Source organism: Salvia splendens, chromosome 21 (genome assembly GCF_004379255.2).
Source record: "Salvia splendens isolate huo1 chromosome 21, SspV2, whole genome shotgun sequence".
Classification (NCBI taxonomy): Eukaryota; Viridiplantae; Streptophyta; class Magnoliopsida; order Lamiales; family Lamiaceae; genus Salvia; species Salvia splendens.
Genome location: NC_056052.1, coordinates 8958379 through 8972315, shown reverse-complemented (window position 1 = coordinate 8972315; position 13937 = coordinate 8958379). Strand labels below are relative to the sequence as shown.

General features: G+C 36.9%; 1 protein-coding gene across 2 annotated transcripts; it reads left to right on the top strand.

Moving 5' to 3' along the window:
* The first annotated feature begins 7055 nt into the window (after positions 1 to 7055).
* Positions 7056 to 10076, top strand: LOC121783568 (protein GID8 homolog). Of its 2 annotated transcripts, none has more exons than XM_042181681.1 (6): positions 7056 to 7175; positions 7731 to 7869; positions 7972 to 8078; positions 8227 to 8358; positions 8521 to 8677; positions 9733 to 10076. In XM_042181681.1, exons 1-6 carry the CDS (start codon positions 7125 to 7127, stop codon positions 9852 to 9854), a joined length of 708 nt encoding a protein of 235 aa, XP_042037615.1. In that variant the 5' UTR covers positions 7056 to 7124; the 3' UTR covers positions 9855 to 10076. The 2 variants fall into 2 exon arrangements, with proteins under 2 accessions (XP_042037615.1, XP_042037616.1); XM_042181682.1 differs by lacking the exon at positions 7056 to 7175 and adding an exon at positions 7321 to 7341.
* The last annotated feature ends 3861 nt before the right edge of the window (positions 10077 to 13937 follow it).

Below are 13937 nucleotides of genomic sequence, written 5' to 3'. Positions count from 1 at the left end.
AGTATGGACCTTGCAAAACATATTTAAGAAGTGTTTAAATTGTTCTTCAAGCTTGAACTTCTTTTTAGGCTAAAACAATCTCATTGTGCTGCACAGGTTGTTTGGAATCGGCTGCCTTTGACTATTCACCAGCAGCCCGTGCAACGGTCCGTTGGGGTTCGCACAGTCCCCAGGTTTCGTCCCAGGGGTGCTGGCTTCATCATTTGTCTTCTTGGCAACCCACTTCTTGTTGATATCAGTGACTCGTGCTGTTGTCTTGACTCTTTCCTCCTTTACCTTCTTCTAAACTTGATCCATTTGAGTTTCTATGATCTATTGATTTGCAGCGATCGCTGAACGAAGTGTAGCAGCCCATTGGAAAAATGTGGCGCACAGAAATTGCCCTATTTTCTCTCCAACACTTACCATAATGTGCTAAAGATTTACCATGTTGTGGGATTCGACATTGAGGCTATAAATACCCCCTAAAGCTTCATCAAAAGAACCTTTTGCTGCATAATTTCCAGAGTAGAATATTTGAGAGTTCCATTCCACTGTTCATCAAGATCCAAGGTGTTTGAAGAGTGGAATTCAAGAGAAGATCAAGACTACAAGATTCAACCTTTGGGTTATATTGCTTTAGTTCTTATTTTTTCTATGTTTCCCTACAAACTACGTGTTTAGATTATTTTATCATATGTAACTAAACTCATAGAATTCTAGGGATTTTTTAGTAACGACTTTGGTTTATACAGTTCTTATTTATTTAATATTTGTTTTGTTCATTGCTTTGCTTCTATTCTAAGTGTTGGATAATGCTTCATGTTTTAGTGACACATTTTATGATGATTTATTGACATGCAACATAATCGTGAGAGGAGGTTTGCATGTTAGAAGAGCTTAGTTGACGTTACAATTAGTTCCCCTTAAAACGGTTCTGTTAATTGAGAGCGAGAACATTAGGAGTCTTAGGAGCCTTTAAGAGTTACAAATCTAGGATTGACGCCCCTAGTGTCTGTGATCTACTTTGTGTCGCATGGACAATACTTATGTGACTCTTTCTAGTAAAGTATGCACTGTGTTAGGGTGTTGTAGTTGAAACTTGTATAAATCATAACTGTGAAAGCACATCCCTGGAATTCCCTATATCATTTGATTATCTCTGTGTTTTTATCTGCATTTGCTATTGATTTCTTTATTTAAAAAAATTTATTTTTCAAACCAAAATTTCTTGTTTTTCCAAATAGTAGAGACTCTTAGTAGAGGATAGTCAATCTGTGATAGGTTTCTTCATGATCGATATCCGATACTGACCTTTAGCTATACTCTGTATACTTACAGGTTTATTTAGTGTTAATAAAAAGTGCATCAAGTTTTTGGCGTTGTTGTCGGGGATTACTTTCACATTTCGTGATTGATATTTTTCAACGGATTATTCTGCTACTTTGGATTTTACTACTTTTATTTAATTTTTGTTTCGATAGATTTTCCTACAAGAATGGAAAATGCATACTATTACGATGAAGAGCAACAAGGAGGATATTACGAAGAATATTATGATCCCAACCAAGGAGGAAAATATTATTATAATGATTGCTCTAATTACTCACATTCTGCACAAGATTACTGCTCTAACAAAAATATTGAATTCTGTGTAGGTATGGAAGAAGAACCCCACTCTAAATGGGATGAGCTATTAGAAAAAATGCATCATTAAGGTAGAAGGAAATCGAAAAGTATAGAGGTTGAATAACCTGAAAAGAAACATTGGACTCTAGGAACAAAGCTTATCTAGCCTTGTCTTGCAGGTTGGAGTAGCACGTGGGGATCCTAGCCACTACAATATGGAGTAAGCACACACCAGGGCAATTTCCCAGAAATTAATCATAAAGGGAATTGTCATGAGGTGCAGTTGCGCAGTGGGACTGCGTATGAGCCCCCAAACCCATCAGATCTGGGCAGGGCAAGAAGAGAAAAAGCTAAGGAACAGATCGATTCAGAGCCTACTGCCGACCATTCCCAGTCGCCTGCTGGAAAGTTTCACAGCAGCCCGCTGGATTCTTCATCATCAGTCGAGTCAACATCAACCCCAGCGACCGCTGCACCACTCGACAGTGGTCTGCTGTAAGAGATCTAGACCTCAAATCCGGTACGGCGACCCGCTGAGATTCATTCCACTAGTCAGCCGAAGTTCATCAGTACAACTGGTGTCCGGGAAAGGATCATCTGCAGGTTTGCAAAACACAGCAGGCCATGTTGTGCCTTATACACTGTCGTTTTATACTCCCTCCGTCCATCATTTAAAGAGTCATTTTGACTCAAGCACGAATTTTAAGAAATTGTTTGAGGGTTTAGGGTTGTGGGATCCATTTAAAGTATTAGCTTTATATTGGATTGTGAGTGTAAAAAGTTGGTGGGATGTGGGATCCGCATACTAAAAGTGGAATAAAGTAAATGGTTCTATAAATCGTGGACAAACCAAAATGGCAAAAGGGTTCTTTAAATCGTGGACGGGGGTATGCATAAAATTTGTTGGCTTTTTTCTCCTAATGTGGCGTGACTTTATTTTGGATAAGTTGTAGTATTACTACTCGAGCTTTAATTAGTAACAAGTTTAAGCTTTTGCAATTTGCATCCTATTCGTTATATGCACCCTAATAAATATATACTACTATTATAAATTCACTGTTAATTGTTTTAATACATCTTTAATATTTCCTCCTTTGTATTTCTTTGCATATACATTTATAAATTTGAATTATGTATATATTTTAGTTTTGTTCATTTTGATTTAAAATACTTTCTCATTTATTTATTTTTTATTTTGACTTATTTTTCAATGGTTGCTCTGACTTCTTTTACTAAAATCGTTATTGTGACTTCTTTTATTAAAATCGTTATTGTGACTTCTTTTATTAACTAATGAACACTAAGTTGCCTTGATAAATATAAAAATTAACATGTACTCTAGTTTTTATGTCAATTCATATTTTGAAATCTCAACCAGTAAAACATTGGTTATGATAAAAATTTTAAAAAAAATGGTAATTTGGATGGTTAAATTTGCGTACTAGTTTAGAAAATCCGCTATAACTTATTCAACAAATTAAATTATTTAATTAAGTATAAGATATTGTTTCGTTGCCTAAAAAGTACCACTTAATTTAAGTTATCAAGCTAACGTTGAAATCTTATTCGTTCCAAAATTAGAACAAATTAATAATTTAGTTATAAATTCAGAACAAATAAATAATTTGGTTGCAAATCAAATATATCAATAATTTGATAATTTATAATTGAATTTTAAAGTTGATACAATATTAAAATTTGACAAAAGAATAGAAATTTATATGTAAATTATCCTTTAGCTAAATTATTCAAAACAAATTAATTTAGACAAAAGTAATTTTATTCTAAATCAAAATAAATAAACCAAAATACGCATGTGTATGTAGGAGAGTGATCAATTGCTAACTCATCATTTAATTGCTAACTACAACTAATTTAAGACCATAGGATTTTAGAAAACTTGTGGTCTACAATTTGTCATGTGTAATTTTCGTTTCCTAAATCGAAAAAGATAAAAAAAATACCAAATTAGGGTTTTTGATGAAAATGTCAATATAGTATTTCGAAAATATCAACACAATGCTTTGAGAATGTCAACACAATGCTTTGAGAATGTTAACATATTGCTTATATTGACATTCTACATGTATTATATTGACATATTTTATATACTATTTTGACATTTGTTGTTGTACGAAAAAATTAAAATTTTTTGAATTTTTTTAAATTTTGACATCGGAACATATGCAAGTGAGATCTCGTTAGAATCTTTATGAAATTTTGATATATGTTGTGCGAAAAAATAATTTAAATCGAGAAAGTTATATGCGTTTTAAAGTTATGAGATATTTTTCAAAAGTTAGTTACAACTAATTTGTTGTAAATTGACCTTAATACCCTTATTGACTTTTTTGTTGATCGTATTGACATTTCGGGGCTGATGAACTAGGCTCTTAATTTGAATATCTAATGGCTATTATTTAGTTATAGTTAGCTATTAAATATTGAGTTAGCAATATAACCCTCCCGCGTGTATGTGTACATATTCAAGTTCCTAAATATCTATTCAAATAAATACAAAGGAGGAAATATTGAAGATACGTTAAAACAATTAACGAGGAAATATTGAACATACATTAAAACAATTAACGGTGAACTGTTAATACAGTAGTATTATTATTATGGTGCACATAATGAATAGAGATGCAAATTGCAAAAGCTGAAACTTGTAGTATCACATATCACGCAACACAGTAAAAAATTAACAAATATTGCCAACAATTACTATGCAGTACATTTATACAAAAACCCTTTCCAATTGTGATCTGTATGTTATTTATGGCCGTGCCTCATATTGGTTGAAGTTGATTCCTCTTTTTGATCAAGACAGTGCATAAGGGCACAGCATGGCTTCTTGTGTTTTGCAAAACTATAGAGGATCCTTGCCTGCTGGTGTCCCTTTCCCTCACAGGTTAACAAGTAAAAAGTTGAATGCTCAGTTTGTCAAATTCCTGAATGTGATAAGCAAAGTCTATATCAACATACCATTTGTGGAGGCGCTACAACAAATGTCTAATTATGCAAAATTGTTGGAAGATGTAGTCGCCAAGAAGAGAAAATAGGGAAAATATGAGACAGTAGGACTGACTGAGAACTGCAGTGCTATAATTCAAAAATGACTACCTATCCAATACAAGGATCTAGGGAGTTTCACTTTATCTTGTGCATTAAGAAACAATGTAAAAGTTAAGGCACTTTATGATCTTGGAGCAAATATTAATTTAATGCCTTTATCTTTTTATAGGAGTCACATTTGGTATGTGTACGAGTTTTAAGAAATGTAAAAAAAATAGTGGGTTGGAAATGAAATATGGAGTCCACTTATTTATATTGATTTTATAATTGAATGTGAGTGGAGTGAGTTAGTAGAATGTGAGACCTACTTACCATTTATGATAAAAGTGAAATGTGACTTACTGTGAGACGAAACGAAATGACAAAATATGACTCTTATTGTGGGACAGAAGAAGTATTTCTATATTTAGAAATGTGTCATTTAGAGTGAAACAAGAGTGAGAATATGGAGTAATAATAATAATAATAATAATAATAATAATAATAATAATAATAATAATAATAATAATAATAATAAATAATAATAATTGTGTACATTATTTTAATGCAAAAATCACAAAAAAAAAGGCGTCAACCACTCTAGAAACTCGTATCAGATATTTATCAGTAATTTTTACTGGCTTGTTTATGGCATTACTATCAACTTTTCTAAACAAATACTGTAATTAATTGTAACAGTAACAGAATGGTTTTTTGTTACGAAGATCATTTGGGGAAAAAATTAGGGTTACTGTACCCTAATTTGGGGAGAACATGTTCCGGAGCCACAATTTGGGGAGAACATGTTTCGGCGACGTTTTAGGATGCATCTTCCGCTTTTTCTGCGTATCGTGGGCGCTTTAGAGCGTCGATACGAGTATTTCAGGGTGCGGGAGGATGCGGCTGGTAAACCCGGCCACACTCCGATTCAGAAGTGCACTGCCGCAATCAGGCAGCTAGCATACAGAGGCGTGGCTGACATGTTAGATGAGTACCTCCACATCGACGAGACGACTGTCAGCGATTGCCTAAGGTATTTTTGTCAGAGCGTTAGGGAGATATTCGGGGATAGGTATCTTCGGAAGTCTACCCCCGAAGATTGTCAGGCTCTGCTGGATATGCACGGAACTCAGCACGGGTTTCCGGGGATGCTAGGCAGCATAGATTGTATGCATTGGGAGTGGAAGAACTGCCCCTCTGCCTGGAAAGGGGTGTACACTACGGGTTTCAAGGGCAAGAATTCCACGATGATCCTTGAAGCGGTAGCTGACTACCGACTGTGGATTTGGCATGCCTATTTTGGAGTAGCCGGGTCGAACAACGACATCAACGTCCTCCAGTCATCGCCCCTTTTCAACGACCAGTGCATGGGCATCGGTCCCGCCGTCAATTTCGTCGCCAACGGCAACCAGCACAACATGGTCTATTATTTGGCTGATGGGATCACTGGCGGAGCCAATTAAGGACAAGGGGGGACGGTGGTACCCCAAAATTCTGTAATTATTGTTATTTGAGAGTAACCAATGTCAAAGCTATCACAATGGTCCAATGGTGTTGCACTCCTTTCTCATTGCTTAGATCACGTGTTTGATTCTATTTGGACACCAATTTAATTTTCTTATTTTGTTAAAACAAATTGGTGTCTAGAACTGTAACCATTGGAAATATTTTCAATAATACTTTCCCAAAATAATGTAAAAGATTATTTTTGAGTAACGATATTATTTCATGTAAAAATTTATTGCACCCCCAAATCAAAAGTTCTGGATCCGCCACTGGATGGGATATAACCTATGTGGCCCGTCTTTGTGAAGACGATCAGATGTCCAACAGAAGAAAAGAAGGTATATTTTGCGGGTCGTGCATCGCCGATATGATGTACGCATGTATTATTATGCCTAACATGATTGTCGAAGATGAAGATCCAACACTGACGGATTGGGCCAATGATGATACTGATGCTGCGGGTCCAAGCCACGGCGTGGCCACCGACAATGTACGTATGTGGATACCCCATGACGAGGTCGAGCGAGTGTGTGCATTTGCCGACATGCGCCAAAAACAAGCCCATATTCGACTCCATAACGATATAATTGAAGAAGTATGACAGCGGATGTGTCGTTTTTTATGGAATTTGTATTTATTGAAGTGTATTTTTTATTTTTTTTTTGTTGAAATGTACCTTTCTTTTTTTATTTAATGAATTTTTTATTCCGTAATCGTGGCGAAATTATTTAATTTCGTAAATTGTTTAATTCCGTAAATTGTTTAATTTGGTGAATTTGTAAATTTTTATTATTGTGGGAAGTCCGTCGGGATGTCCTTGGGGTGTCCGCCACTGTGCAGTGGGAAGTCCTTATGACGTAGGAGGTGTTTTTTGGGATGTCTGCCCGCGGGGACATCCGCACCAATGTGGATGCTCTGGCAGCTGAAGGCGTGGACAGCGGTGGTGATTAATACTGATGTCATTGTTTTGGATTGACATTCGCGAACTCGCTGAAATCCAAACTATGGTAAATAAACTCTCTCTACCCTCGCCCGAGAAAATTGATTTCTCTCGAATTGTAGAAGATTCACATTTCGTTATAAGTATTTGGGTTTAATCTGTGCCCCTTGTTCATCACAATTACTCCTTTGGATTCATATGATGTTCGATTTAATCATCAAGGCCTGATGCGGGTGTTTGCAAATTGATTTTGAGTGGCATTTCTTATTCAATTTTAGTTTTTAATTTTGGGATTTTTATTGCACTGTTTTCTAATGATTCAGTTCAACTAGGCTTCTTTGTAAAGAAACTGCTGTAGCCACTTTTAGGGATTGGATTATGCATATGATGGCAGCAATATAACTGGTATTGGTTGACTTTGTGTGTTATGAAAAATGTGATGAATTGAATTTAACCTGCAATGTACTTGGAAATCCACCTCATGAACTTGCTAGTTCATCGTTTCTGTAATTAATGGGCTTTTAATTTGTTAGGTTTGTTTCTTTTCTGTAGCTCCTATGCTGTTATATAAACTTGTTTGTTCCAATGCCTTTTACTTGTCTAATTGTTTTGCTCTTTGCAGGCTACCTCGAAGAAAGTTATAACCAGAGTAGAATGGGAGAAAAAACTTAACGATGTTAGAGTTAGAAAAGACAATATGAATGAATTGGTTATGAACTTTATTGTTGCTGAAAATTTTCGACTTGAATCTGGGACAGAGCGTATCCTCTTTGAAATTTTCAGTGCCCAATTTTCTTTATCTCTGTGTTTACATGATTTGTCTTTAGTTTTAAGCACATATGAATTTCCTTATTAGTAAATAGCAGAGATAGATCTTGCAACCATTACCGATCGTATGGCAGTTAAGAAAGCTGTGCAGAGGGGTAATGTGGAGGATGCTATTGAGAAGGTTAACAATTTGAACCCTGAGGTGCGAATATTTTTGCTTTGTTCTCTCCTTCGTGTGAAAATAGAACTAAAGGACGATAAGTCACATTTATCGCTATAAGCTATCATATATAATACAATCTTGGCTTGCTTTAATGGCTTGTAGATAAAATTGATTGTTTTTCTTGCAGATATTGGATACAAATCCCCTCCTCTTTTTTCATCTCCAACAGCAGCGAATGATAGAGTTGATCCGGAATGGGAAGGTTGAGGCAGCTTTAGAATTTGCCCAAGAGGAACTTGCCCCCAGAGGAGAGGAAAATGTACTTATTTGATCGGTCTAAAACTTTGTATAACCTTATTCTGTTTTTTATTCTTTACTTGCACAGGAATCATACTTTCCCAACCCTTATGCTGTCTTCATTATAGAGACATTTGAGGCAGAATTTCACTGTTACGTTGATTTAAATTATCTGTGATTGCAGCAAAGCTTTTTGGAGGAGTTGGAAAGGACCGTTGCATTGCTTGCTTTTGAAGATGTGGCCAACTGTCCTGTTAGTGAGCTGCTGGATATATCCCAACGGCTGAAGACCGCCACTGAGGTCAATGCAGCTATCCTTACCAGTCAAAATCACGAAAAAGGTTAGTTCTTCGGTTGCATGCAAGTAGATGCAAATAGAAGATGTATGATATTTTCTACTATGTCAAATCTGGTTCATAATAACTCCATATTATTACCAAGTCTTTACTGTCCAAGTTTCAGAGCTTCGGTGTCTTGACATTAAACTGTCAGTATGCATGATGTGGAGCAGTATATACTCATTCACTATCTAAAACAATATTCAATTTCCTCAAATTTAACTAGAGCGTAGATGAGATTGAATAGGACCTGGGCTATAAAAATAGATGAGAACAAGTGGAAGTTCATATAATTAATAGAACCCCTTTGCTCTCATGTAATTTTTCTTCTTAATATTTCTTTCATTAGCAGCTTCTTGTGCTTTCATCTACTGTGGAAGTTCTTTGCTCATAACTATGAATATGATTACATTGTATCTGCATCTATAGATTCTCAAGATTTATAGATTTTTTGTCATCTGGATTTAGATTTTAATTTTATTAATAATTGCTTCAGTTCTTACATACTATTAATTGTACTGGACATTCTACTAATGTTGATTGCTTGCACACTTTCGGTGTTGGCATGATGATAGTTGTTCATTTGAAATACTACCTTGTCGGAATGCATCTCAACTTTGACTAGTTAGTAATTTAAGTGCATGTATTTCATTATTTATTATCTGGATATACGGTCTTTTTATGTTCTTTTTTGCAACTATCAGGTCCTGATATGAAAGTTGGTCCTACATGAAACCGAAATGCAGCTTGCCTATGCTTTTCGCTCTGTTTCTGATGAAACTTTGCTAACACTAGTTCAGCTCTAAACTGAGTTGAGGAAAATATATTATACTTGCTTTCAGCTTTTTATACCGCTCAAAGAAATTTTGAATTTGAAACCTTGCAAAATACATTTTTTGTCTTTGTGCATATCTTTCCAGGTTAGATTGTTTAATTATCGTTGTCTTGCTTTTTGGAGGAAAGTTTGTTTTTCCTTTTTGAGGAAGTGATGTTACTGAGTGGATATGATAGTGCATAAAATTCCAAACTCTAACCAGTGTTGCGCGATGATTCTACAGATCCAAAGCTGCCGAGCTTACTGAAAATGTTGATATGGGTGCAAAACCAGCTAGACAAGAAAGCCTCTTATCCTCGAATAAACGACATATCTGCTGCAGCTTTGGAAGATTCAGTTGTTTGATGTACATTTGGTGTGGTTACATGGAAGCGGAGAGGTTATTTCATAGGGATTGAATGATGATTGTGTGGTCATTAGCTCATGTATATTCTACTATGGTTTCTTGTATTAACTTCACCCTCTGTTCTCAAAGAAATATGTGTAATGTTAAGAACAACTAGTATTATCACCTGTGCTATGCACGGGTCCTATAATTTATACGTACTAATTACACATTTACCATAAGTCAATGAGCATTTACCATAAGTCAATAAAAATAAGAATCCATTTCATTGCGTAAATTTTAAAAATAAGAAATGTACAATAACATTTTATTAGATAAATAAAAAATGTTTCAATTAATTAAATGAGTCTTACTTTTATATATGTATTAATTTTATAATAATAAATAATGAGTGAATAAAAATGTTAGTAGAATGTGAAGCCTAATAATAAATAATGAGTGAATAAAAATGTTACTAGAATGTGAAGTCTATTACTCCCTCCGTCCCCTAATAGAAGTCGCTCTTTGACCGAGCACGAGTTTTAAGAAATGTAGAGAAAAGTTGGTTTAAAAAGTTGGTGGAATGTGGGATTCACATTTTTATATTGGTTTTATAATAAAATGTGAGTGGAGTGAGTTAGTGGAATGTGGGGCCTACTACCATTTATGGTAAAAATGAAGAGTGACTCTTAATGGGGGACGACCCAAAATGGAAATTAGCGACTCTTATTCGGGAACGGAGGGAGTACTATTTATGGAATAATCCTACTGAGACTCCTAAAACAAAATATCTAAAAATGATAAATTGAGACTGCTAAAGTGGGACGGGGAGAGTGATTTTAAAACTTGAAGAAGGGAGAAGTATAAATATTAATCTATTTCTCTTCTATCTCATTCCTCAATTAGAAGTATAAACATATTATGATGTGAATCTTGGAATTATGATACAGTCATTCTGATAAGGCCTATTTCATGCATCGGTTTAGGGGTAAAATGTATGCTACGTGATCAGTTTATAGCGCAAAGCGAGTGTTAATTGTGCAGAAATGCAGCTTGACTAAGGCAACAAGGCCAAGCTGATCAAGTTGGTACAAAAGGCGAAAAAGGCCAAAAATCGGGTGAAATGATCAAGGGGTGATCAAGCAGTTAGGCGGGGACCATTGCGTTCTAGAAGAAGGACACGTGAGGCTAATGAGCCAGATGATGATCATCATTCTGTTATCAAGGACGACGTTCTAGAAGGGGACACGTGCTGAAACGCAAGACGCAAGGACGGAGCTGAGTCATCATTCTGTTATTGAGGAGCGACGTCATTCTAGAAGGAAGGCACGTATCAATCGATGAGACGCTTGATCACAACGTGAGCGAATATCATCTTTCGAGATCGTTATCCAGCTGGAGGTCATTGTGGCAAGCTTAGAAATAGAGGATGTGCCACCATAATTAAAGGATCTTCTTTTTAGCATCTTCCTTTTAGTTTCTTCTTTTTTTAGTTGAGTTTAGTTTCCAGTTCCGAGATAGCTTAGTTAGAGAAAGGTTCAGTCAGAGAGAGAGCGACCGAAGGGAGCGCGACAGGATACTCAATATCTGTTCGGCGTTGTCTCAAGTTCCAACCGAGAGCTCCTCGGCCTTACTCGCTTTCTTACATTCTGAAATTGTTAGCTTAGTATAAATTCAATTTGTTTCGTAGTTCAAGTTTTGATCTTTTTGTATTCCGCATGTTCACCACACTGTTCTGAGCTATAAAAATCGGAGTTATTTTGTTTTCTTCATCCTGTTTACTGCTCCAGTTCAGTTTCGCTTTTTAGTCCTTGATTTAGTGTTTAATCATGATGAATGGCAAAGTGTTTGTGTTTTTCGTAGCATGCCTAGGTAGTTAAGTTCTTATTTCCGCATGTCGCTTACTTGATCCATTAATTGTGTCAGTATGATGAGTAGCTTGACCAAGTAGTTAGTTTACATTCTCCCTAGCATAAATCCAGTAGCGTAAAAACTCCCAACTTAAAGCGTGGCAGCAGCCGAACCCTGTTCACCACTCACACACTCGATACACCGGTTTCTCTGTGGGATCGACCCGTTCTTGCCGCTTTACTGTTAAAGTAGTGCGAGTTTGAGAGTTATAAATTATATTGGTGGCGAGCGAGAGCGAGAACGCCTTGATCAAGTGGCAACGACATTTGCTAACTGGTCCACCCGATCGGTGATAATCTGATATTACTTGATCCGCTCGTATCTCAAATCCCTCCCGCATCCCCACCACATTCTATCTTTATTAATTGAATAAGACAATTAATACTAAGATGAATCCATTTTATACTTGTAACAACGAAGTGTTAATCTATCTTCCGAAGAATCAAGGTCCCGAAGCATCCGATGATGGATTCGGAGTCGCCCAAGATCTAGAAATAAATATTGAAGAATCGAATAATGGGGATGTTTATTGTATTGTGATTGTTCAATTCTAATTACAGAGTTGGTAGCCTTTTTAATAGGCCAATAACCTAATTTACATAAGGTAATACAATCAAGGATCCTAATCTATTTCCGGAGAATGTTCAATTAGGATCAATCACATTAATGTGTGATTTCTTTCCAACACTCCCCCTCAAGTTAAGTAATGGGATTCCCAATGCTTAACTTGCCCAATACTTCTCTGAATGACTTGGAGTTCACCGCTTTAGTCAGAATATCTGCCAGCTGATCTTCTGACTTAACAAATGGCAACTCAACAATCTTAGCTTCAATTTTCTCCTTGATGAAATGCCTATCCACCTCCACATGTTTGGTTCTGTCATGTTGAACCGGGTTCTCGGAGATGCTAATTGCAGCCTTATTATCACAAAATAGCTTGCACGGCTTGGGTGTGTCAAGATCAAGCTCTGTCATGAGCCTCTTCAGCCAAAGTATCTCGGTGAGACCACTCCTGATTCCTCGGAATTCTGCTTCAGCACTTGAAAGCGCCACCACTTTTTGTTTCTTGCTTCTCCAAGTAACAAGATTTCCCCCAACAAAGGTAAAGTACCCGGCAGTGGATTTTCTGTCATTCGGGTTCCTCGCCCAATCTGCATCAGTAAAGCCGTTGATTTCCAAATGCCCATGTTTCTCAAACAATATTCCATGTTCAGCAGTGCCTTTCAAGTACCGGACAATCCGTAGAGCAGCCTCCCAATGTTCTTCCTGTGGGGAATGCATAAACTGACTTACTACCCCTACAGCATATGATATATCTGGTCTCGTGTGGGACAGATAGATGAGCTTCCCTACTAGTCTTTGATATCCCCCCCTGTCTGTGAGTCTCGCCCCTTCAAGTATCTGCAGTCCGTGATTCTGTATCATCGGAGTGTCGGCTGGCTTGCAATCTATCATCCCGACTTCAGCTAGAAGATCAAGAATGTACTTTCTTTGGTTGATGAAGATCCCTTGTTCGGATCTCAAAACTTCAATTCCTAGAAAGTACTTCAGGAGGCCGAGGTCCTTCATCTCAAACTCCTTGAATAAGTTCTTCCTCAGTTCTTCGATTTCTTTTTCATCGTCTCCCGTGATGATCATATCATCAACATAGATGATAAGACACGTGATCTTCCCATCCCTCTTCTTGATGAATAGTGTGTGGTCCGAGTTGCTCTGTTTATAGTCATACTTCTTCATTACCTCGGTGAACCTACCAAACCAAGCTCTTGGAGACTGCTTCAATCCGTACAGCGTCTTTTTGAGTTGACATACTTCCCCAGGCTGGAATTCCTCTACAAATCCCGGGGGAGGGATCATGAATACTGGCTTCGGCAGCTCACCATGTAGGAACGCGTTTGTAACATCAAACTGGTGGAGGGGCCAGTCTTTGTTTGCCGCGATGGAAAAGAGGACTCTTACTGTATTGATCTTGGCCACTGGTGAGAAGGTCTCTGCATAATCAACTCCATATGTCTGAGTATATCCTTTTGCTACAAGTCGTGCCTTGTACCTCTCAATTGAGCCATCTGGCCTTCGCTTGATTGTAAACACCCATCTACATCCGACTGCTTTGACCCCTTTTGGCAGCTCTCCCTTCACCCATGTATTATTCTTCATCAATGCTTTCATTTCAGTGAACATGGCTTCCCTCC

Excerpts from the sequence above, each read along its gene's own strand:
- LOC121783568 (XM_042181681.1), top strand. The coding sequence starts at position 7,125 with ATGTCATTGTTTTGGATTGACATTCGCGAACTCGCTGAAATCCAAACT. Across the intron at positions 7,870-7,971 it reads ACTTGAATCTGGGACAGAGC|CAGAGATAGATCTTGCAACC; the intron begins GTATCCTCTTTG and ends ATTAGTAAATAG. Across the intron at positions 8,359-8,520 it reads CCCCCAGAGGAGAGGAAAAT|CAAAGCTTTTTGGAGGAGTT; the intron begins GTACTTATTTGA and ends CTGTGATTGCAG.